Source organism: Octopus bimaculoides, unplaced genomic scaffold (genome assembly GCF_046866305.1).
Source record: "Octopus bimaculoides isolate indiv1 unplaced genomic scaffold, ASM4686630v1 contig151, whole genome shotgun sequence".
NCBI lineage: Eukaryota > Metazoa > Mollusca > Cephalopoda > Octopoda > Octopodidae > Octopus > Octopus bimaculoides.
In genome coordinates this window covers 47797-75000 of record NW_028315401.1, presented here as the reverse complement: position 1 = coordinate 75000, position 27204 = coordinate 47797, and the positions used below count along the sequence as shown (strand labels likewise).

The 27204-nt window shown below is 36.3% G+C and overlaps 1 protein-coding gene across 1 annotated transcript in view; it reads left to right on the top strand.

Annotated features, from left to right (window-relative positions):
* Positions 1–2673: 2673 nt before the first annotated feature.
* Positions 2674–27204, top strand: part of LOC106876433 (adhesion G protein-coupled receptor G6) — a 39591-nt gene continuing 15060 nt past the window's right edge. The window contains exons 1-10 of the mRNA XM_089346779.1: positions 2674–2783; positions 3728–3897; positions 5185–5416; positions 6601–6760; positions 8026–8184; positions 11482–11604; positions 12003–12149; positions 12939–13060; positions 17856–17976; positions 26429–26573. Coding sequence (XP_089202905.1) covers positions 2722–2783; positions 3728–3897; positions 5185–5416; positions 6601–6760; positions 8026–8184; positions 11482–11604; positions 12003–12149; positions 12939–13060; positions 17856–17976; positions 26429–26573 — 1441 coding nt within the window. The 5' untranslated portion in view covers positions 2674–2721. The remainder of the gene's footprint in view (positions 2784–3727; positions 3898–5184; positions 5417–6600; positions 6761–8025; positions 8185–11481; positions 11605–12002; positions 12150–12938; positions 13061–17855; positions 17977–26428; positions 26574–27204) is intronic.

Below are 27204 nucleotides of genomic sequence, written 5' to 3'. Positions count from 1 at the left end.
TTTTATTTATTAGTTTTTAAAAAATATATAAGTAAATATATATATATATATATATATATATATATATATATATATATATATATATATATATATATATATATATATATATATATATATATATATATATATATATATATATATATGCATATATATATATATATATATATATATATATATATATATATATATATATATATATATATATATATATATCTCACATCGTCTTTGATGAAAGGATATCCATAATATCCCAGAAACAGCTGTAAGACTATATCTATATCTTATTCTTTTCCTGAAAACTTTCTTATCGCATTGTGTCATATATATATATATATATATATATATATATATATATATATATATATATATGCATGCTAATACACGACTCAAATTAGGGTCCCCACTCGTATCACTATCAGACCAAGAGTTTAACTACCTTCTGTCCATAGCACTTACTTGGGGTTACCTGCTACTCTTTGGGCCCTCTAGATACCAATACCTCTCATATATATATATATATATATATATATATATATATATATATATATATATATCTGTGTGTGCGTGTGTGTTTGTGTGTGTGTGTGTGTGTGTGTGTGTGTGTGTGTGTGTGTGTGTGTGTGTGTGTGTGTGTGTACGAAGAAAATGTATTATATAGCATAATGAATATAATCAGTTACATATACTAATGTATATGCTTCGTATATTTTCCGGTGGCTGCAATTACGCAGCGTAGAATATAACTCTCATATTACTGGTGTTAAATCAACTTGGAGTCATGTACTTACCTTGAACGCCGGTGGGTGCGTGATGTTGCCAGCCCACGAAAATGGCAAAACGGCGATGTTCATCACTCTCAAATATGATTGAGAGTAACTCATCCCGTCTGTCCATGACTCCGAGTTACTTTAACACCGGGAACAAGGAAGTTATATATTTCGCTATGCCATTGCAGTCATCTGAAAACACACAAAATATATGCATTAATATATGCATTTAATACAGGGTGCGGCAAAATGATTCGACATATTTGTAGATTTAATTGAGCAAAATAGAGTAAAGAACGAAAAATGTGTTCTTATTTTGGAAATGTTTCATTTGTTTCAATTGATTTTAAAATTAAATCAGTCACGAGGGAACCTTTCCTGTCCACACACTGTCGAAGGCATTCACGAAAGTTGTCCATAATTCGAATGGTCATTTTAAGTGGAATGTCATCAATTTCTTGACGAGTGGCATCTTTTAATTGTTCAATAAATCGAGGACGATGGGTGTATACCTCTGATTTCATATATCCCCACAAAAAAATATCGCACGGGTTCAAATTAGTTGTTCGGCTAACCGATGTCATTGCGCAATGAGATCAAATGACCGGGCAACATGTCCCTCAAAATGCCCATCACACGTCGAGAAGTGTGGGCTGTTGAAACCAAACATTGAAACCAAACACTGTCCCTATCGTCAAGCTCATGAAATATAGGTTTCAGAAAAGTCTTTAGCATTACACAATATCGATCAGAGTTCACAGTGACTGTAATACTGTCCTCTTCGAAGAAGTAAATACCCCAAATGCCGAATTCTGCTGCCGCAGAATATATATATATATATATATATATATATATATATATATATATATATATATATATATATATATATATATATATATATATATATATATATATATATATATATATATATATATATATAAAGTTTTCATTTAATAACCAGTTTTGTAGGATTTTATATATAGCTTCTATTCCCGACACAAGCTATGTTTATTGTCCTTGGAATTTTTCGAAGGATTCCTGGTAATGTGGTGAAAAGGGAGATAATAGAGGGTCATGCAGTATGTTGACGTTTGTATTGTGAGTTGCGATGCGAGTCTGTAGCACCGTCGTGGGTCATATATGAATATAAACGTCTTTAAAATTGTTATTTCTGGTGATATAGACCAAGACCTTTGATTCTCAGTTATATTCTCAAAAAATGATGAGCTCAAATTATCTCCAAATTAAGCATTTCTTATCCAGAAAACCAAACTCACTTCATCCTTCTTCAATCAGCATCGACCTCTTTCAATGACTTCCTGTATGTCACTGCCATACATGTCCATACTTTGTACATATCTCAGTAGGGAAGTAAATATTTATTTCCTTACATATCATGGAAAGTTTATAGTGAACCACTTTCGAGCGAAATGATTACTAGATCGGTGTTAAGGTCACGCCTGGCTTGCCTCACGAGGAATAATATTTAGAAAATGTCCGATCTAAAATATTTTGAATATTTTTGATAGCGTAAGAGTATATCGCTCTCCATATGTGTTTGTAACACTTTATGACACATTATTCTCAAATCAGCCAGCACGTCCAAGCTATTTATTTACAATAGCAACGGCTGCTGCTACAGCTATTGCTACTACTACTACCACCAACTCCATTACCAACACCAACATCATCAATACCACCACTGTCACCACCATCAACAACACAACCACCACTACTACTACTACCACCACCATGACCACCACTACCACTACCACCACCAAGACCACCACCACCACCACCACCACCACTACTACTACTACTACTACTACTACTACTGCTGCTGCTGCTGCTGCTGCTGCTTCCTATTGGCTTCTCATATCCATGTTTTGTTTCTTATTCAGTGGTTTGTGATGAAAGCACAACATCAGCTTACAATCGAACTTTCTATTGGCCAATGACAAAAATAGGAACTACTGCAGAGATCCCATGTCATGCACATGTAGCAACAAGATACTGGTTGGTTTATTTTGATTTATTTCTACTCAAATTTTGAAGTTTTTCAGCGCCATCCTATTGTGAGAGAATGTTACTTGGTAGCGTAAATAACAGCTAGATGGGTTAACACGATAGAATCAAATGTGCATCGGTTGCAATCTCTTGTCCCAGTATTTTTACATTTTATACATTATCTGATATAATTTAGCCTTTTCCTAACTACCTTGATTTGCTTTGTCGCCAATATTATACAAAGCTTTCATTCCATTCGTTTTTATATTCTGAGTTCAAATATTATTTATTCAATTTTAGTATTACTGTAGAGCTATATATCTTGCTAGTATATGTTGGTCATCCTGGGATTTGATTCAGCACAGAGTACGAAATACGGTCAGCCTTCTGTCATTTCTACCACGTTATTCCACAGGTTAAGCATCCAAATCGTTCCTCTCAGAGACTGAGCTTTATTAGTTTTAAGATAAGATCACTTGAAGGAATTACGCAAATCTGTGCATATGTAGAGAAATATACATAAACCCATTAGTGCCGCTGTTGCTATGTTGCTACGGATGTCTTTGATGGCGAAATATTAGCAACTGATTCCCCCATTCAACTTGAACTAACAACCTAATTCTTTAAAATTGCATCACATATACCATTCCATCCAATATTGTATTGAATAATCATAAAATCAACTAATTATTGTAAATAAAAGCAGATGCAGGAATATTGTTTTTATATCTGAACTCTAGTTAGAATATATTTGACATTAGTTTTGAAGAAAAGGATCAGGAGTAAATAATAGATTTCTCCCCAAATTGCATTACACCATTTATCCTTCTTTCACTAAATTATGAGTTCAAATCACAACCAGATCGAAGGTTTCTTATATTCCTTTGCGATTGATGAAATTCCGCTAAGAATGAATAAACTCGACTAGCAATATTTAACATTTATTTTTTCAGTTCTCCCAAAACGGTGGGACATCCAGAAATGACATCAAGTCAAAACATGTCATCACAAAACTGTTCACCGTTTACTGGTATCTGGCAAGAGGCAAACATGTCTCAATGTTACAATACAGAACAGATCACTCAAGGACTAAAGGATATCGAAAGTGAAGACATTGATGAAGGTGAGCGAACAAATGTTTTTGAATAGCTTTTGCAGTAGTAGAAGTAGCAGGATGAGAAGAAGTATGTTTGAGAGTGTCTGTTTAATTACGACCACTCTGGTGGGGTCTGTGATTGTGTATGTATGTGTCTTTCTATGTCTATTCCATTCTGACCATTCTCTCTGTGTTTATTTGTATGTGTGTGGTTGTATTTGTAATTACAATGATCTATGAAAAGGTGATGCGCCGTATTTTCCCGTTTGGGTTCTCCAGGAATGTGTCCATCTCGTTCAACGGCAAATCATTTGACTCACTTATGGAAACATTATGAAAGAATGTATTACTTTGGAGAGTTGAGTTTATTATTGTAATATCGTTAAAACCACGTTTTCATACACATTCTGCAGACAGTTTGAGCAGATAGAGAAGCAGAAAAACATCAGGGATATTACTGGTACACACATCTGTGCATACACTACGTTGGAAGGGTAGTTGTAGAATATTCAAATATTCAATGACGTACCCTACATGTCTGTTTGTCATAGAATATAAGCAATATACTTCTCTCAAATGTTATGGCACTGTAAAATTGAATAGACTTTCATATGCATTTAATGATATGATGATCTCAATTTCTCATTAGACCGTCATAAAAACTTATCAATATTAATCCTTCAATTAGGCGGTGAACTGGCAGAATGGTTAGCAGACCGGGAAATGCTTAGCAGTCCTTCGTAATTTTTTACGTTCTGAGCTCAAATTCTGCCGAGATTGATTTTGATTTTCATCATTTCTGTGTCGATAATATAAGCGCCAGTTGAGCACTAGGTCAATGTAATCAACTTAACCCCTTCACCGAATATGCTGGTCACGTGCCAATATTTGAAACCTGTATTATTCCTTAGAGCAGTGACCCGATTTGTCTAGATTCACCTTGTGATTGGAAAATAATTTCATTGGTGTTAATGGTTGTTTATGATGGCTAGTGTTTTACAGTTCATTGGATGTCAATGATATACAACACCCATCAAGTGTCTGTTTTGCTCAACAATAAAGGGTTCCATAGTACTGTGTAGCTCCCTGACTACTCCAGTTAATGCTACAGAGCAGGGGACACTAAGGATGTATAACAATGAGTATACAACTGATACACTGAACACATTCAGCAATCTTCGTGATATTTGGAGTAGGAGTTATTAATTAACTTCCGGTGATTCATTAATTGTTGTGACTCTTAATTTGCATCTTATACTTCGACTCATAGCAATTGTAATTCCCTTAAATTTCATGTTAAATTTTCCATTGCAGGAAACATCAACAATATTTCGAAGGAGGTTTTAGACATATCACAGAAATCAGAGTATTTCAAAGAAGAAGATGTTGAACTGGCTGTAGACATTCATGAGAAAATGGTGCCATTTATATCGAAAGTGTCGGCCAATTTAACTTTGAACAACACTCTTCGTAGTATCAACAATTTGTTAACCATAACAGAGGAGGTTCTAGCCGAGGCAGAACAAGAGAATAGAAGTGCCAACAGGTAATATTCAAATTGCTTTTGATAGTAGTAGTAGTAGTAGTAGTAGTAGTAGTAGTAATAATAATAATAATAATAATAATAATAATAATAATAATAATAATAATAATAATAATAATTCACTAGAACAAAACGGTACAAATCCAAATATATGGTACCCTAGGCATAACACCTACATGAATTTCTAACTTGTTGTCTTTTGAGGTCTCTGGGTGAGACTTGGATCCAACTTGTACAAATGCAAAACAAAAGTCAAACATAAAATAATAATAATTATAATAATAATAATAAGGCCCGGATGCAGTACCAGGCAGTGGCTTCTGATTTTAACTGATTGGAAGTGTTATCATGTACATTGTTTTGTCTTGGTATAAAAGATGGGTTACAGCAAATATTCTGCTCAATACCACAAATTTGCTTGTCAGTTGCTTGACCTTAACCAGTTGAACATGTCCCTTGGTGGCTGACGATGTGTTTATCTCTGATCATGAGCAGAAGTAGTGGGGGAGCACCATAGCCATGTGTTGAGAGAAATTCTTTTGGGTTTGAAGAATTCACCTTTGGAAACATGGGTGTTTTGCTCAACATCCTTAAACAAACCTTATTCAGGGACCATTTGAGCAGGATGGGCTACTTGACCTGAATAAAATTCTAACTGGGCCCCACCTGCGAGGTCATGCACTGTTTATCTTGATATGAGATCTCCATGTTGCGTACATATGGTTGTGATGCATGTGCCTGGTGTACCCTTATCAGACGGGTAGTCATGAAGGGTATAATGGGCTTCGTATATTTTACCCCAGTGTCACTTTGATGGCATACACTCCTCTCTCACTCAATAATAATAATAATAATAATGATAATAATAATAACAACAACAACAACAACAGCAAGAAGAAGAAGAAGAAGAAGAAGAAGAAGAAGAAGAAGAAGAAGAAGAAGAAGAAGAAGAAGAAGAAGAAGAAGAAGAAGAAAAGTAATAGCAATAGATCCCGCGGACATATTTGCAACGGCGTAGATAATAAATTTGCTCTATCAACACTAACCTAACAACAACAGAAGTATTAGAAGCAACAGTAGCATGCAAAAATTTGTTAACCAAAATAATTAGTGTAATTACACCTAAAGCTAATTACGTATTCGAAACACATTGTTAATTGAAAGTCATTTTCTTGATTTTCTCACAGATTGCTGAACATTATAGAAGAGATTCCGCTGGAAGAGCAGCAAGTCACAGCTATATATTCTAATCTTGCTATTGGTGTTGCCAAAGTGAATAGGGACACTTTCGATGGTCTTTTCTATGGTGTTTCATACGGAACTAATGAAACAGAAGGAAGCACAATGGTACAAAACGTTCTCATGATTACTCTCTCTCGTTCGAAACAGCCAAATTGATAAAATACATAAGAAAGGAATATAATTACGTTTATTGTCATGTAAAGTAAGACAAGACGTCTATGTATGTATCTATCTACCTGTCTGTATGTATACTATCTATCTATCTACCTATCTATCTATCTATCTATCTATCTATCTATCTATTTGTCTGTCTGTCTATCTATCTATCTATCTATCTATCTATCTATCTATCTATCTATCTATCTATCTATCTATCTATCTGTCTGTCTCTCTGTCTCTCTGTCTGTCTGTCTATCTATCTATCTATCTATCTATCTATCTATATATCTATCTATATATCTATCTATCTATCTATCTATCTATCTATCTATCTATCTATCTATCTATCTACCTGTCTGTCTGTCTGTCTGCCTATCTTTCTATCTATTTATCTAGCTACTTAGATAGATAGGAATCTCTCCTTGGTTCATTCCCTCGAATTTCGTGCGTGTGTATATTTGATGAAGTAGTTTGACCTTAGCGTCTCGTTACAGCGTGTCGCTTTACCTATAGTAATAGCCAATACTGTAATAATGCATTAAAAATTATATACTTCGTATTAATTTTTTGTATATATATGTGTATGTATGTATGTATGTATATATATATATATATATATATATATATATATGTGTGTATATATGTGTGTATATATGTGTGTGTATGTATGTATAAAAAAGATGAGCAATATAACATGATAATTAGAACTTACCTTCATACAAATGACTGCATTATTTTTCTGATCATTTGCAAGTTTCATCTATATACACCATCATGTGTAATTCTGTGTAGCTAAGGGAGTACGCGGGTGTATTTGGTTCTATGTATGTATGTTTGTTACAAAACGTTTCAGGAATAAATAGTAGAACATGATGTCATTGGTTGAAATAATAGGATAAACAGAATTTTGTACAAAATACTTCTGTTTGTATGTCACTGCGATCCCAAGACAAGAAAGCAATTGAGGCAGAAAGTAGGAAATTACTGAATAGACCAATAATTAGTTGACCGACGTAGAAACCCCAATGGTTGCTTATGTATGAGATAATGGTAGTGTATGGTACTGGTAGTTTTAGATATTATGTTACTTGCAATGTTGTAGACGTGTAGTGGTTGCAGAAGAAGGGGTTACAATAATAGTAACAGTAACAATTATAGCAGTGTTATTTATTCTTTATTAATTTCTGTTTATCTTTCTTTTTTTCCACCAGATAAATCGCTCACCAAATCCCGATCAACAAGAAGCAGATGTAAAGAATATGGCATCTATTTCATTACCAAGGAGTTTATTAAACCATCTGAAAGACGAAGAAAGGGCATGCATTTCACGAATAACCTTTTTCTCCATGCGGGACGATAAGCTATACAGGGTATGGAACACAAACGGAAATTTTTCATCATCTTGTTGAGAAGAGAATGTTTGAATTCATTGATACTATTTTTGATAATGGTAGAAACAATACTAATATAACACAACTGCCAATGTTTACGTGTGTGTACACATCTATATATGAGAGTATGTGTGTCTGAACAATTTATTATGCATATAGAAACTCATAAGAGAACTCGTTTTGAGTTTCGGATAGACTTCTCTTAAGGAACTTAGTATAGTAAAAAGAGAAATAACAGCAACAAATCATGAGACACTCATGTTCCAACTTGATTGTACCGCTACAGAGTGACGAATACCCCAGACATCCTGACTTGATTCAGAATCTTTGTCCAAACGTAAAAACCAAAAGACATTTGATGATCTCTGTAGAAGTTGACCGGGGACAAATGGAATCATTCTATGCTTTTGAAGCAATGTTAGATTAAAGTTACCACCTTTGTTCATCACTTAATTAATCAACCTCCTGCCTCATCTTTACCACCTGTCACTCTCTTTACACTTTTTTTACCCATGGGTTTCTTTCCACGTGTTCCACGTCTGGATACCCTCATATACTTACCTTCTTCTACCTTTATGATGCATCTAGACACCTTGTTACCAACGTCTATATCTTACTTTTACTTACAGCTACCTACACACATACAATGCGTGGTAGTCCTGCATCTCCTCTCTTAGACACCTGTGCTTGTCCCTTCATCATAGTTTAAACTTCAGAAACTGGCATAATGCCACCCCCATTTTTCTCAAATATACTGCCTCACTGCCAAGGGGGATTTTCTTTCCTTTTCTTTGTTTTACAAGTTACTTGGTAACCTTACTTGGGCTGGTAATACGGAAATAGCACTTAGTCCACGTTGTAAAGTGGTTGGCATTAGGAAGGTCATTCAGCTGTGGAAACCACTGTCAAAGCCGACATTATAGACCGATGCACTCCTGGGGCTTGTGGAATCCTTTCCGAGCATCCAACTCATGCCATCATGGAAAACATGCTAAATAATTCTCATCATGAAGATGATAATAACTCTTATATATATACATTTTCGTACACATATATGCAGATATATATATTCTTATGGTATATCCTTACACGTATTGTTGAGAAACTCAAAACTGTGTTGTCTTGGGTCCAGTATAATTGCACGGCATATTGAGCAAGTTTCTTTTAGTATAACCCCAAGCATACCGAATCCCTGTGAGTGGATATGGTAGACGGAAGCTGGACAAAGCCCTTAGTATCAAAATACCAACATCACGACTGCTGCTCATTACTCTGTGAACACTGTAAAGGCTGTGGCATGGACAGCAGCAACGGACACTGCAAAGAAGTGACCAGCAGGAAGGGATACACTAAGCATTCTGTCTGCGTCCAAATGCCGAAAATGCATCTCCCATCTTTGAACAGGACCTTAGGCACGATTCAGACGGCTACTGACTGGTGAGGTTTGCTACTGAAAGGCCATATGTGTGACAACAGCATATGGCCACTTGCCATAGCTCCGGAAAGAGTCAGAAGTGGACGCTGGAGAATTTTTACAAGTTCACCAACCCCAGTTTCTGATCTCCTAATCACCCCGATTGCAATTCGATGGATCATTATGTGTAGGGCGTATTGAGAAAGACATCAACCTGTCTGCCTGTAACAGAAAGGAGGTTTTCATAAACATTTCCAGGAACCCTGTGAGAAGCGCATGCGCCAGGTTCCAGAGCTATCTCGAGGCCATGGTAGAAGTTGAGGGTGGCTAGTTTGAGTCGACAGTTTCCTGCCAGCAATAACCTGGTGGATTGTTTTTGGAGGTTTTAAGAATATTTTTGTTTTTGGATAAGATATAGTTTTTTCTTTCTTTTTATGCAAATTATCAGATTCAACCCGAACACCATGTATAGACTTTATTTTGTATTTAGTTTACCAGATTTTTAATGTGGATTCGAGTGTTGAAACAAATTTTGTTGTGCCTACAGAGAGTCATGACACACACGCACACACACATACACGCAAGCACACACACATACAAACGCATACACGCACACATACACACGAAAGCAAAGACTGAAGACTTTAGTGTATTTTTAATTCCATGTTACAACACCCTGACCACTTGGCTATGCGTCCACACTACATGCTTACAAACAGTCAGACACAAGGACACACATTCACACACACACATACAAAGCATATACACAAACACATACACGCACTGGCGCTCGCGCGCGCACACTCACGCGTGCTCATATATACACCAATACTCACAAGCGGATTACAGAACAATTTATTAAACAAAGTCTGTGTTAGAAATTTATTTACTCAAGTTGCTGAGCAGTGAGATTGAACAGATGATTCGTTGATTACCAAGAAGATTTCTTAAATACTGGCAGCCCTTATGTAAAAAAAATTCGATGTAAAACAAATTTTGTGTCCCTTAGAACAAGTACAACTGTCAATGGACATGGGATATTTTTTGTAGTATATATTTTTTCTACTCTAGGCACAAGGCCCGGTATTTTGGGAGAGGGAGCAGTCGATTAAATCTACCTCAGTACGCAACTGGTACTTAATTTATCGACCCCGAAATGATTAAAGGCAAGGTCGACCTCGGCGGCATTTGAACTCAGAATGTATAGACAGATGAAATACCGCCATACATTTCGCCCGGCGTGCTAACGTTTCTTATTTCTTTATTGCACACAAGGGGGATAAACACAGAGGAAACAAACAAGGACATACAAAGGGATAAAGTCGATTACATCGGCCTCAGTACGCAACTAGTATTTAATTTATCAACCCCGAAAGGATGAAAGGCAAAGTCGACCTCGGCGGAATTTGAACTCAAAACGTAACACCAGACGAAATACCACTATACATTTCGCCTGGCGTGCTAACGTTTCTTTCAGCACACCGCTCTTGTGTAGTATATATTATATTATTGTCAGGCTTCCATCTGGCAGAATCGTTAGTATGCTGGGGAAAATGCTCAGAGCCATTCATCCATCTTCACTTTCAGAGTTCAAATTTCGCCGATGTCGAATCTGCCTTTCATTCGTTCGGAGTCAATAAAATGAGTACCAGTTTGATACAGGGGTTGATGTATTGGACTTAACTTGCATCCAAAATTTCTGGCCTTGTGCCAAGTTTTGAAACCAGTATATATTTTATTAAGTTGTGCTGTTGGCTAAAGTAACGATGTCAAACTACAGCAATCCTAACGTTTGATCGTTTCATGCTTTAACAATGTATTCCATTGAATAAATTAATTTACTTAATAACTTCTCTTTACAGGTCACACAAAACTCCAAAGGAAATACTAAGATTAACAGCTATGTTCTTGCTGCCAACGTTCCTAACATTTCAATAAGCAACCTTGATGAACCAGTTAAAATATCCTTCAATTTGATAAACCAGGTAATAGCTGTGTATTTATTATTGCTGCTTTTGCTGTTTATGTTCATGTCATCCGTAACCCAGTCAACCTATGATGAAACGCATTCCATTCCTGACCACCACGTCGTTTTGTACTTAATTAAATATTTCGCGAACTAGTCCATCCAATGTATTTTTCTTCCAATGTTATGAGGATGCAGTGTAAATTATGAGAAAAGACATAGATTTATAAACAAGATGAAATGGTCAGTTAAACTAGGTCACAGCATCTGATATGGACTTCACAATGTCAATACCAACCAAACATTGATGACCATGATTTGTTCGGTGTTTGCTAAGTGAAACGAGTCACATTATAATTACATATATTCTAATTACAAAGTAATTTGATCAAATTATCAGTGTTTAATTTGTTTCAGAATGCCAGCAATCTACAATGTGTTTACTGGGATGAAAGCCCAGGACTGAGTCCCCGTTGGTCGCCAAACGGCTGCAAAGTATCCAAATATGTACCTGGAAAACAAATAATTTGTTCCTGTAATTATCTAACAAGTTTTGCCGTAATGGTGGGTAATATTTTGAAAATATGTCAATTACCTGTAATTTTTGCCAGTTATATCTATGCGTTACTGATTTTAAAGATTTGTATAATAACATATCCACTGCACTTTGTGATGCAGAGTATCTTGGTAAATGTATAAGGTTGATATATTTTAAAAAGTTACTTTTGTTCTTCTTGCCATTGCTGTTGTGTATACTTTATACTCCGGATGGTTCCTTTTAGATGTACGAAACTACTATGCTCAATATAATGCATAGTAATTCCTCCGGTGTTGATGTGAAGGGGAATAATCTCTCTTGAATTAAAAATCTTCATTTGTGTTTAGACATGCTCGTATGCAGACGTTAAACATTTGGTATTCTCATGATTCTGTTACAAAATCTCTCCTCTCGTGTATGGCATTTTTTCACTCGAAACGTTCATGTCAATAATACGCATGTATCCAAATATCTGTCAGTCAAACAGTACCGCTTCTATTTACAACAATAAAACATTGCCCTGTCTATGTTAACTATTTCAGCCTAACGGAAAAGCTGATCTAAATGCACATGTTAGTTCACTCCATACCAGTTATGCCATCACCTGACATCACGAAGACTGAGATTAGATAGTCAGGTCATTGATGTTGTTTCTGTTAGTGTCAGCATCGCCTGGAGCATTATTAATGCGGCATACGGTAGTCACCACATTCTACACCAGTATTATACACAAACTCCTTCTTTAAGTGTTAACTAACATATAAGGAAGGTGGAGTAGGAGGAGCTAAACTCTTGTTTGTTTGTTTCTCTTGTAGGATGTGTACCAGAATGAAGGAGAGAAGGAAAATGTAAATGACTTATCTATTATATCTAACACTGGCTGTGGAATATCATTTGTCTTTCTCGTTCTTACAATAATAATTCATGTTTGTTTCAGGTAAGCATTTCAATATCTATTTTATTTTATAAACTGTTTGTGGAGTACTCATAGGTTGGTGAGATCGATGTGTTTGTTGTCTGCAGAGAAAATATGTGAGGAAGGAATTCCAGAATATTGTCTCTCTAATGAAGAGTAAATGGATAAATATTATAGAGTAGAATTTTTAAGTGACACACTGTAATGATGAGATGAGAAAATCGAGGAAGGATAATCTAGCTCGTGTGTTTAAGTAGAATTAATTTATAGCTTTCCAATTCAGAAAATGTAGAGGAAAAAATAGTGACAGCAGTGACTCCGACTCTACTACTACTACTATTACTACTACTACTACTACTACTACTACTACTACTACTACTACTACTACTACTACTACTACTTGCAGTCGTTAAATTATTTTCACATATTTGATTCCCAATTTGTATAATCTTTCTGGCATATTACAACTAATTTTCCTTTGTATCCTTTATTCGTCTAATCCTACTCAGATTAGTCGTCTAATCCTACTCAGTAAACAAATTCAGAATCATTCCAAGCTCTCACCAAGACAGTGTTAGATTTTATGAAGAAAATAGGTATTACCGCTTAGCCTCTCTCTTTTAAACAAAACACATAGGTAGCCCAACCTATACGTGGTCGTTTAGTATGCTAGATACAGCATGAATCCAGAGATCACATGGGCTTGTTCTAAGGCCTGTAGCGTAACAAATATCCGTTTAAACAAATTCACATCAGATAATTTTATTTTATTTTGAATTAAGCCAGTATCTCTGAAAAATTTCCTTTTATGGAAAACGTATGCATTTAACAAATTCTAAATGGAAATAGCTGGAATAGGCCTTAAAAATGATTCTTCTAACATAATTGTATTCTACATTATCAAGACAACTTCCAGTCTAATCGCAATCTTCGTCATCTGAAAGAAGATTTTAAGATTTCAAAAAGATTTTACTAAAAATATCTACTTTCTTGGAAGTTATGAAGAAGGCAAGTCGTGAGAAATACTTATTTGAAAAGAAAATAAGACAAGTGTATATTTGGTGAAACTAAGTAAATTACAATCACTTTTCCTATTTAGCTTTTGATTTCTTCAACAAATATGAAAGGATACTGTCAGTGATATAGTTTCGCTGACGCCTGATTAAACTTGTAATTTGCAAAATTCTTGAAACATGACCATTATTATTATTATTATTATTATTATTATTATTATTATTATTATTATTTTTATTATTATTATTATTATTATTATTATTATTATTATTATTATTATTATTATTATTATTATTATTATTATTATTATTATTATTTTATGTTTGACTTTTGTTTTGCATTTGTACAAGTTGGATCCAAGTCTCACCCAGAGACCTCAAGAGACAACAAGTTAGAAGTTCATGTAGGTGTTATGCCTAGAGTACCATATATTTGGATTTGTACAATTTTGTTCTAGTGAATGTTTAAGAAACCATAAGCAAATTATGTGTTTGCTTTAAAATTTGAGATCACATAGACAGTATTTTACGTAGGATATGGGCAGTTCCCACGAGCACTATATTTTGAACTTCAGCCATTTTGGGGTTTCCTGATATCTGAGCTAGGTAGTAATCAGCCCGTTTCGCTGTCATTCCCAGGGCACCTATGACAATAGGTATTGTTTTCGTCTTCAGATTCCACATTTTGCTAATTTCTATTTCAAGATCTTTATATTTGCTCAGTTTTTGGTAGGTCTTGACAGATACGTTTATATCGATTGAGACAGTCATATCAATGAGGAGGCATGATTTTAGTCTGAAGTCTTTCAGTATGATGTCTGGCCTATTTGCGTCTATCTTTCTGTCAGTTTGAATGGTGAAGTTCCAGAGGAGTGCAATGTGATCATTTTCAAGTACTGGGGGTGATTTGCGTTCCCACCAGTTTTTATCATGGGGTAAGTCTAGGTTTTTGCATATTACCCAGTGAATATATTGTGCAGCTCTATCATGCCTGTTGAGATACTCTGTAGGCGCAAGCAGACTGCACATGGAGACAACATGATCGATGGTCTCATTACGACATAATGGGGAGCTGCCGTTCTTTAATATGTTGGCCTGGTAGTTCATTGTAGGTAGGCATCGATCTTGGGCTGCTATGATAAACCCCTCTGATTTCAAGCCAGAGGCCATTAGCCATTGATGGGTAAGGGCTTTGTCAATATCTGCATTATTCGCTCTCTTTGGGTATTTGACATTGAGAGATTTTCCATGCCATTTTTCAGTCATAATATCTAAGGCAGCAATTTTAGCACGGGTTTTCAAGCGCTTAGCTTTTTCTGCAGGTGTTTCTAGTTCGTCTAATTCTCGAATTTGTTGCAATTGGAATTCACTTAGACATTCCTTTGCCTGTTTTGTTACTGAGTAAGATGCTTTCTTGCTTTCATATTTTAAGACAAGTTTTAGCATCCAGTCCTCAGAGTTTTTCAGATAGGTATCTAGGCCAATTGTGGCTACCTTCATTGTTAATGCCAGCTGTAGAAGTCCTCGGCCTCCCTCTTTTCTTGGTAGATAAAGACGTTCTATATCTGCCTTAGGGTGGTGCATTCTATGCATTGTCAACAGTTTTCGTATTTTTCTGTCAACATTACATATTTCAGTAATTGACCAGTTAACGATATTGAAACTGTAAGTCACGACTGGTATGGCTAGAGCATTGATCGCTTCGATCCTGTTTCTCGCGTTCAGCTCTGTCTTCAGTATTGCTCTCACCCTGCGATAACATTCTCTTCTGATCCTTTCCCTCATCACTGAATGCTTGATATTGTCCCCTTCAATTACCCCTAGGTATTTGTAGCGCTCCGCTGGTTCTAACTCTTTTATGACATTATTATTATTATTATTATTATTATTATTATTATTATTATTATTATTATTAATATTATTATCATCATCATCATCATCATCATTACTGTGTCTGTATTTATGGATGTATGTCTCCATATGTGTCCTTGTGTGAAGTGAAGTGTTTGTGTGTATGTGGTCATGTGCTTCAGTCTTCATTAGCGTATGTATGTGTGTATGTGTGCTTGTCGGTTCATATTACCTATCTTCCTATCCGTTTGTATACATGTCTGTTTACGTTCACATCCATCTACCTACATACATATGCATATACATATACGTATGCATATACACACACCCATACCTTCATCCACATAACAACCCACTAACTATTCTACCTGTATAGAAATATAAACTGTGGGCATGTAGGTATGATTACCTACTACGTATATTTCCTGTTTAGAACTGGAGATGTTTCATTTATGAGGACACACTCCTGTATTTTTATGTGGGTTGGGTCCTTTAGGTGCTGGGATAAAATGCGGATGTCAAGTCGACCCAGGTTGCCTTCATGCTGGTCCTTGGCATGTTGGTAGAGTATGGAGGACTGTTTCTTGTCGTCATATTGTCTCAAATGTCCATTTAGTCCTACCGCAATGGTCCTACATATCTCCACTGTGTATGTCATGTTCATGTCTTAACAAGCACCTTCTATGCCTCTTATGCTGTGAGTTACATTTCTAGTTCTACAGCTAATGCCAGGTTCAATCCTACATACCGTGCAGTTATCATTGGGTCATATGTTAGAGCGCCAAGCTTACGATCGAGAGGGTGTGTTCTTGAGCAAGACACTTTATTTCATGTTGCTCCAGTTCACTCAGGTGTAGAAATAAGTTGTGATTCATTGGTGCCAAGCTGTATCGGCCTTTGTCTTTCCATTGGATAACATCGGTGGCGTGGAGATTGGAGGCTGGCATGCATGGGCGACTGCTGGTCTTCTATGAAAACAACCCTAGGTTGTGCGTTTGCCGGTGAGGCGACTTTCCAACCAGACTTGTACCCCGGAAAGGAAACTCTTAGGTGCTAACGGAGTCGAGTATATATATATATATATATATATATATATATATATATATATATATATATATATGTATGTATGTATGTGTGTGTGTGTGGTTGTGTGTGTGTGCGTGTGTGTGTGCGCGCGCGCGCGCGCGTGTGTGTGTGTGAGTGTGTGTGTGCAAGCGTGTAGCCAATCTCTCAAACAATCGATTAATAATACTAAATAATACTATCCTTCGTCAATAGTAAAGACAACGATTACTCGGAATATAGTAGGAATTTCCTGGAGAGTGTGTGGTATGGACTCGCATGCCTTACTATTGACCAACTCAGGTCATGTTTAACCTTGAAGAGTTTAAGTTGAACACATTAACCCCAAAACTGGTATTTTATGTAAAATCCGGTACTTAATCTATCGGTGGCTATTATACGAACCACTAATTTAAGGGAATATAGACACCAATACCGGTTGTGAAGCAGTAGATGGGTCAAACGTAGTCACAAGGACACATACACAGACGCAAACATTGGCACCAACGCGCATGCACTAACGTGCACACACATATGCACACACACACACACACACACACACACACACACACACACACACACATAAAATGCCTTCTTTCTGTTCCCACCTACCACATCCACTCAAAAGGCTTTGATAGAGCCGAGGCTATAATAGAAGGCATTTGTCCAAGGTCCTACGCAGTGGGGCTGAACCTGGAACCATGTGGCTGAGAAGCAAACTTCTTACCACACAGCCACAGATAAAACATTTATTGATTTTAAGATATCCTTTATTTTCTAACTGAGCCAGCCACCGATACACGCAGTCGCAGTTATTATTTATGCATTGAGTGATTTTTTTAGAGTTTGCTTCAATAAATGAAATATTAATGGTTTTTTCATTATTTCAGAAATCCATGGGATTTAATCAGTTCAAAGGTTTTAGTATGCTTGTGTTCTTCTTTGGCTGCCACTAATTTTATCTTCCTTGTCGGGATGCAATCATACGTACAAACAATGGCTGCTTGTAAGGTAAGTGAAAAGACTTCCCAGCCATTATATATTTTGTTTTATATTAAGCATTATGAGCAACAGTCTATTACTTCAAATGCATTTTAACCTGTATTAACCTATCTTACAGCTCTCTCCAACTTTTTTCCAGTTTCAAAGAATTTGCAGTCTTCTATTTACCCAATACTCTGCTATCAAAAGTTTTCATAACATTTTTCTTTAATCAGAAATATCAAATAATAAAATATCACTTTTGAGCTCGTCAAATTGTATTTTGTATAACGTCTTACACACCTTCCCCTCACCTTTATATGAAACGTCTACCCCAACGCACACGTTTATATAACGCTTCTATTCAACATTCTTTCAATTTTACGGCATCATTCTCAGCCCTTCAACCTAATAGGCAACAATTATTATTATTAGCAATCATTATTATTATTATTATTATTATTAGATGTTATTATTATTATTATTATCATTATTATTATTATTATTATTATTATTATTAGCTATCATTATTATTATTATTATTATTATTATTATTATTATTATTATTATTATTATTATTACTATTATTATCATCATCATCATTATCATCATCATCACCGCCGTTATTATTGGCAGAATCGTTAGGAAGCTGGACGAAATGCTTAGCGGTATTTCGCCCGTCGCTACGCTCCAAGTTCAAATCCGCCGAGGTCACCTTTGCTATTCATCCTTTCGGGGTCGATAAATTAAGTACCAGCTACGTACTAGGGTCGATGTAATCGACTTAATCCCTTTTAGGTGTTGTGCTTTCAGTAGAAAGGATTATTATTACGATTATTATTATTATTATTGTTCAGTAGTTTTATTTTTATAACGTGCTTTCACTTCACCTCCGAGCGCAGCTCTGTGTGCCTTGGGTATGTGCTGTGGTTTTTGCTGTGATGCTCTTATGGTTACTGTATTGAAAGTGATTTGCGTAGGATGTGTGCAGTGCCCAGCGATGCAATTTTCTGTATGTTATATATATTTGTATGTCCTGGTGTTTTTGTTATGTATTTGTCTGAATATTTTTTTAATTATACCTAAGGCACCTACTATGATAGGAATTGTAACTGTTTTTAGATTCCACATTCGAATTACCTCTATTTCCAGGTCTTTGTATTTTGAAAGTTTTTCCATTTCTTTTAGGGAAACGTTGTCATCTGCTGGTATTGATACATCAATTAGAAAGCATTTTTTTTCTTCATGATATTTGACAACTATATCTGGTCTATTTGCCTTAATTTCTCTATCAGTGTGTATTGGCATATCCCAGAGTATGGTTGCTTTCTCGTTTTCTGTGACCTTTTCTGGCGTGTGTTTATACCATCTTTTTTCTGTTGTTATTCCATAGTGTTGGCATAGCTTCCAGTGTATATAGGTCCCAGCTCTGTCGTGTCTGTGAATATATTCCTTCTTAGCCAGGACTGGGCAGCCAGAGATAATATGATTTATTGTTTCTTGTCCATCGCCACATATTCTACAGTTACTTGTTATGTTTCTTTTCATTATGTTTTTGGTAATTTCTGGTGGGGAGGCTTTGGTCTTGTGCAGCAATTAAAAATCCTTCAGTCTCTGCTTTGAGTCCTGAGCTTCTCAACCATTGCTGGGATTTTTCTCTGTCTATTTCTTTTGCATTTAGTTTAGCCCAGTATTTACCATGTAGGGGGTTTTCTTGCCATCGTTTTATCATGGTCCGTTGCTGTTTTAGTTTTAGTTTGGATTTCATTTGGTTTATAGCTTTTGTTGTTTTTTCTTCTTCGTCTTCGTATTTGTTAGGTAGTATGATTTCTTGTTTGTATTTGTCAGCTTCCTTAAATACTGAAAACAGTTTTTATTGCTCGTGTTTTGTGGCTATTTGTATTAGTTTTCCTTGCTTCTGGAGTAGGTTTATTATTATTATTATTATTATTATTATTATTATTATTATTATTATTATTATTATTATTATTATTATTATTATTATTATTATTATTGCCGCTGTACAGCTTCTAACGCTAGAGATGTACTACGGGGTCAGCTGTTCACTACCAGTGAACTAAGGTAACACCTCTTATTTTTCGAGCACCTTCCGGAGTACTTGAGCGGTTCCAAGCAGTGCTGTTTTCTGCAAATGTTCCACCCTTATTGCAGCCCCTATTTGATCCATGCACTTCTTGAGATGTTTATTGACTGTTTCCAGGGCTCCGACAATTATTCGTACCACTACCACCTTTTTCATTGACCACAACCGCTTTACTCCCAAGCTAACCTGTCATACCTCTCGACTTTCCTTTCTTCCTTATCGCATGCTTTGTTGTCAGCTGGGCATGCTATATCCATGATCAGGATAGTTTAATTTCTCAATAAATACTATGTCTGGCTTCCTATTCTCTAGCTAATGGTCACAATGAATCATAAAATCTCATAGGATCTTTGCACTATCATTTTCGATGATGCCTTCGGGTTTGTGGTTTTACCCATTTTTCTCTCTGTCAAGTCCATACTTGTTGCAAAGTGTCCAATGGAAAGACTTGCTATATTGTCGTGGCGTCTCTTATATTCCTTCTGGGCTAGTGGCGTACATTGGCTGGTAATATGCCATACGGTTTCACTATTTTGTCCACAGATTCTGCACTTATCACTTTTTGATGTATTCTCTACTCTGTATTTTATGTAGTTTGTTCTTAGTTCTCGCTCTTGCGCAGCACAGGTTAGATCCTCCGTTTCCGGTTTTAAATCACTTTTAGTCATCCACAGACATCTTTTTTCTCTGTCTGTCTTATCTTCAACATCCCTATGAAATTGTCCATGCATTGTTTTCTTTATCCACCTATGTTCAGTTTCAATCGTTTTCAATTTCTTGTACAGTGCTTTACCTTTGCAATCCTTCCTCCTACACAAGCCTGACCGTCTTACTTCTAATAACAGCGGTTCTGTGTCAATTTTTACATACCATGCGATGTTGTTTGCTTCTGCTCTAATACTGTGTTCGCATCCAGTAAGTCCTCATCCTCCTGCAGAATGTGTCATGAGCATGATGAAACAGTGCACAACATCTTAACTGGATGCACAGCGCTTGCAAAAACCGAATATATTCATAGACACGATCGAGTAGCTCAATATATCCATTGGAAGATATGTAAATACTACCAGATTCCAACTTCAGAAAGATGGTACCAGCATAAACCTGAAACTGTGACCGGAAAAGATGATGTAAAAGTATTCTGGGATATGCCAATCAACACCGATAAAGAAATCAAGGCAAACTGGCCGGACATAATCATCAAAGATGAAAATAAAAAGAAATGCTTAATGATAGATCTGACAGTACCATCAGAGAGAAATGTGTGCATTAAAGAAGCTGAGAAGTTATTTAAGTACAAAGACCTAGAAATAGAAGTGACCAAGATGTGGAGAATGAAAATCAGCACAGGACCAGTGGGGATTGGAGCGTTAGGGCTAATTAAAAACGGCCTTGATAAGCAGCTCAACAAACACCCTTGTAGTGTTAACGTGGAAGAGCTTCAGAAAAATAGTGTTGCTAGGTTCCGCACACATTTTACGCCGTGTACTCTCCATGAGATGAGGACCTGCTGTGACCCTAGGGTCAAGGGATGACTCCGCTTCAGTAGAAGACAGCGGACCACATTTTATTTTAAAATAATAATAATAATAATAATAATAATAATAATAATAATAATAATAATAATAATAATAATAATAATAATAATAAGAAGAAGAAGAAGAAGAAGAAGAAGAAGAAGAAGAAGAAGAAGAAGAGGAAGAAGAAGAAAAAGAAGAATGAGTAGTCCTTGCGATCATAGTATAGCGGTGAAATGATATGACAATACCATTAAATATAAAGACTTGCTAACAGAAATTGAAAAAAACGTGGCATCTCAAGGCGACTACCGTACCAGTGATTGTAGTATATGTAGGAAGGATAAAAAAGGTACAAAAACCTATTTGAAAATGACATCAGGAAATGCAAAAAATCCTGTTAACTGGAACGACTCGTGTACTGAGAAGAGCATTATCGCTGTGAATACAACTTCCATACATGAATTTATTTATTTATTAATTTTTTAATACATATTTTACTTGTGAATTTGCGTGTGTAAACTGGGAATGCATAGAACGAGCTTCTCTGCCCTAGGTCCACGGAAAACACTCGGCGAGAAATGGAAGAAAATTTGAAGAAAGAAAATAAACATAATAATAATAATATCAAAACCGCTGACAGATGGTATAAACACCATCCTGAAGCTGTGACTGAAGGAGAAAATGTATCGATTCTCTGGGACTTCCCCGTACATACTGACAAGGCTATAAAAGCTAATAAACCGGATATCATCATAAAAGATCAGACAAAGAAGACGTGTTTATTAATTGACATGAGTATTCCCAGCGATCATAATATAGCGGCGAAAGAATTTGACAAGATCAGTAAATATAAAGACTTGCTAATAGAAATTGAAAAAATGTGGCACCTCAAGGCGACTACCATACCAGTGATTGTAGGATCTCTAGGAATGATAAAAAAAAAAGGTACTGAAACCTATTTGAAAATGATACCAGGCTTACCATCCCTACAGGAAGTGCAAAAATCGTGCTAACTGGAACGACTCATGTACTGAGAAGAGCATTATCGGTGTGAAAACAACATGATTTTTTTTTTTTTTTTTTTTTTTTTTTGAAATACATGGTTTACCTGTGAATTTGCGTGTGTAAACTGGGATTGCATACAATGAGTTTCTCTGCCCTAGGTGTATGTTAAACACTCGGCGAGAAATGGAAGAAAATTTGAAGACAGAAGGAAAAAAACAACAACAACATAATAATAATAATAATAATAATAATAATAATAATAATAATTGTTGTTGTTATTATCATTATTATTATTATTATTATTATTATTATTATTATTATTATCATTATTATTATTATTATTATTATTATTATTAAAGTGGTGAGCTGTCAGAATCGTTAGCACACCAGGAAAAATGCTTAACGGTATTTCACCAGTGCCACCAAACCTACCTATTTTCCCCAGCCATTTCTGCTGTGACTACGTGGAATCGATTGTGTAGTCCCTTTTTGCATATTTCTTCTTCATGTCCGTTTTGTACTTCTTCCTTTGTTTTCCCATTTTCTCTGCTTTCAATACACCCTCCTTCCTAACTGTCACTAGAAAGGTTTCCTTACTTTGGGCTATTAAACTCTCGAATTCGATACGCACGCAGTCTTCCACACTTATCAATCCCCTTCCTCTGTTTGCTCTCTTCATGTGTAGACAATTAGTGTCTTCACGTGAATGATGGGCTCCACGCATTGTTAGAAGCTTTCTTAACTTCTTGTCCATCTCCTTTAGCTCCTCCTCCGTCTACTTCAGCATTCCAGCGCCATACCGTACTACTGCAACCGCGCGCAGGTTTATTGCCGAAATTATGTTTCTGGCATTCAGTTTTGAAGCCAATATTTTCCACACTCGCCGCAGGTACTCTCTTTTTGTTTTTTTCTTCATATCGTTGTGTTATGCGTTAGATTCCATCTGCCTCAAGTATTCCCGAGTAATTATAACTGGATTGAGCTTGAATTACCGTTGTCATTTCGTTATTTGGCAACCATATGCCTTCTATCCTAGCAAGCTTTCCTCATCTCAACACCATCAAAGCACATTTTGAGAGTGCAATTCCCATCTTAAATGTGGCATGAGGACCTGCTGTGAGATGGGGACCTGCTGTGAGATGAGGACTTGCTGTGAGATGAGGACCTGCTGTTAGATGAGGACCTGCTGTGAGATGAGGACCTGCTGTGAGATGAGGACCTGCTGTGAGATGAGGACCTGCTGTGACTCTAGGGTCAAGGGATGACTCGGTTCAGCAGAAGACAACAGACCACATTTTATTTTAAATAATCCGCGCAGACTGGCCGAGGCAGTCAAATTCTGCCTCGGTTTTGTGAATAGCTTCAGGTCGTCCATGTATAGCAAGTGTTTCAGTTTTCCCTTACCTCACCCCAGATCATACCCCAATTTTGTTTTCTGTATTATTTCAATCAAGGGAACCATTCCCAGCACGAATATCAGTGGGGACACATGTCCCCCTGGAAGATTCCTCTTGTGATTTTCACCTCTTTAAATACTTTCTTCCCTGTTGTCATTTCCGTTCTCCAGTATTTCATGCTATTCCAAATATGGCTTCTCATAAACTCTGCTACTCCATACATTTCTATTGTTCCTATTATCCAGGAGTGTGGTATCATATCGTATGCTTTGTGATAGTCAGCCGATGCCATGCTCAGGTTTGCATGTCTTCTCTTACAGTTCCTGATAATTAGATTATCAATTAAGAACTGATCCTTCGTTCTCCACCTCCTTTTTCGGCACCTTTTCTGTGCAATAGGTAGCAGCTCAATGTTTTCTAAGTATCTATACAGTTCACCTGCCAAAGCACCTGACACTAGTTTCCACATTAGCGGAAGGCATGTTATTGGTCTAAAGTTGGATGCAACATTTCCATTTTCAGGATCCTTGGCACATAACAATGTCTTTCCCTTGGTCATCCAGCTAGGTGCTGCGCTTTCCTGCAAGCACTCATCTAGCTGTTATGCTATCATTTTATGGAGCCTTCTCAACTTTATCATCCAATAACCTTGGACCCCATCCGGTCCTGAGCTCTTCTAATTTGATGATTTTCTTAATTGCTTTTTTTTTTACCATTTCTGTTCTTATCTTTATGTCTTCTTGGACTTCTACATTTCTTAGCCTATCTTCAATTTCATGCAGCTACTCCGCTTCATCATTATGCTCTACAGGTTGGTCCCAGATCCCTCTCCAGAATGCCTCTGCGTCTGCTATCATTGTCATGCGTATTCGCCCATCTTGTTCCTGAAATAGTTTCTTCTCATTTGCTTCAAGCAATGTTTTGCTTGAACAATTTTCTTTTTATTGTCGTATCTTTCCAGTTTTGTCTTGCTATATCTTTCCACTATGTCTTGTTGATCATCATTGTATCCCTGTGATATAGCTCTTCCTATTACTTCTGTTTCATTTGCTAAGAATGCATATACATTTACTCTTTGGTCTACTTCTTTACTGCAGCCTTACATATTTCTGTCCTCACTGGGCGCCTTATCTGTTGGGGAAGTAATTTTTCTATCTTCTTCTTTCCTTTCTATCTCTTCTATTTTTATGTCTGTTGACCAACCTTTTGCTCTAATTGCTCTTGCCTGGTCGGCTAATCGTTGCTCACTTGTTTCGAAGAGTCCTGTCTCATTCCATTTTGCTTTCATTCGTTGTCAGAATCCCCTTCTGCTGTGTTCACTCCTGATCCAGCATTCAGTTATCGTTCGGTTTGCCTCCTAATCTCACCCTCTTCTCCGCCTTTCTTTACGTGTACAAGCAGTCTTTGGTTGACGGCCGGGCCTCGCGGCTCAACAACAGGGCACATTCCGGGCGAAAGGCTTTCACCTTTGGTTCTAGGCTCATTAACACCATTATTTCATACATTTGTATTAAACATGTTCACTCAACATTGAGGTATGTGCTTTGAGGTTACCACTAAACCGATATCTTTATCGAGACACCATCTCCAATCATGACGGCAGAGCTCTTACTACCCATTATTATTATTAGTAGTAGTAGTAGTATTCTTATTCTGATCATCATCATCATCATCATCATCATCATCATCATCATCATCACCATCACCACCACCACCACCACCACCACCACCACCACCACCACCACCACCACCATCATCATCATCATCATCATCATCATCATCATCATCATCATCATCATCATCATCATCATCATCATTATTATTATTATTATTATTATTATTATTATTATTATTATTATTATTATTATTATTATTATTATTATTATTATTATTATTATTATTAAGGCGGCGAGATGGCAGAAACGTTAGCACATCGGGCAAAATTCTTAGCGGCATTTGGCCAGTCGCTATATTCTGAGTTCAAATTTCACTGTGGTCGACTTGCCTTTCATCCTTTCCGAGTCAATAAATTATCAGTGAAACACTGGGTTCGATATCACCGTCTAGTCCCCCACTTCCAAATTTAAGGCCTTGTGCCTTTATTAGAAATGATTTCTATTATAATTATTAATATTTTTCTTCTCAAAGATGGTCAAACTTGCTCTGCTTGATTCTGTGAGAATGGAAAGTATTGACAGTGAACATTAAGTTTTGTGTTAAAACTTCAGCCGGCGTCTATTTTCGGTTTCATCGTTTCTGGGTTCGTAAACCTAAAATACCAATGAAGTACTGACATTGATATAGTTAACCATATACCACCATCCTGCAAAACAATATCTATTTAAGACCGTGTATCACTTTCAGTAATCATTAACCTGTTGTCGATATTATTATTATTATTATTATTATTATTATTATTATTATTATTACTATTGTTGTTGTTGTTGTTGTTGTAGGCAGTGGCTGCCTTTTTACACTACTTCCTTCTGACATCTCTCATGTGGATGAGTGCTGAAGCTTTCCATGTCTTCCTAAGCGTGGTCGATATATTGAAGACATATCAGATGTCTTTTATGAAGAAGAGTTCAATTTTGGCTTGGGGTATGTATAATGGCTTTCTGGTTTTCTGTCTCAAACTTTATATCTTACACACATATTCCTTCGTTTCTTTATCCTTCTCTCTCTCCCTTTCTCTGTCTGTCTGTCTCTCTCTCTCTCTCTCTCTCTCTCTCGCTCTCTCTCTCCCTTTCTCTCTCTTCCTATCTCTCTCTCTCCCTCTCACGCACACACAAGCTCATTCTCCTCATTTCAGTTTTGTATTTGAAATAACTTGATAGAAAAAAGGTTTACTTGAAAGATCCGAGACCAGCATATCTCTTGGTCTTATTCATTTTATTGAACCAAAAATGTTGAAGGGAAAAGTTAACCTAGACGGGACTTGAACTCTGGATGCTAAATAGTGTAACCATGTTCCTTGGTTTTAATTTAGTGTAAGTTATCAGTAGGGGTTCCGTTTATTTTTCGTATTACTTTAAACTAACTTTACATAAAGCATTCACAATCACATCGAGGGTGCATTTGTTCTGAGTTCAAATTCCGCCGAGGTCGACTTTGCTTTTCATCATTTCGGGGTCGATAAATTAAATACCAGATGCGTAATGGAATTGATCTAATCGACTTAACCCCTTCCTTCCCAAAATTTTGGGCCTGTGCCTAGAGTAGAAAAGTGTAT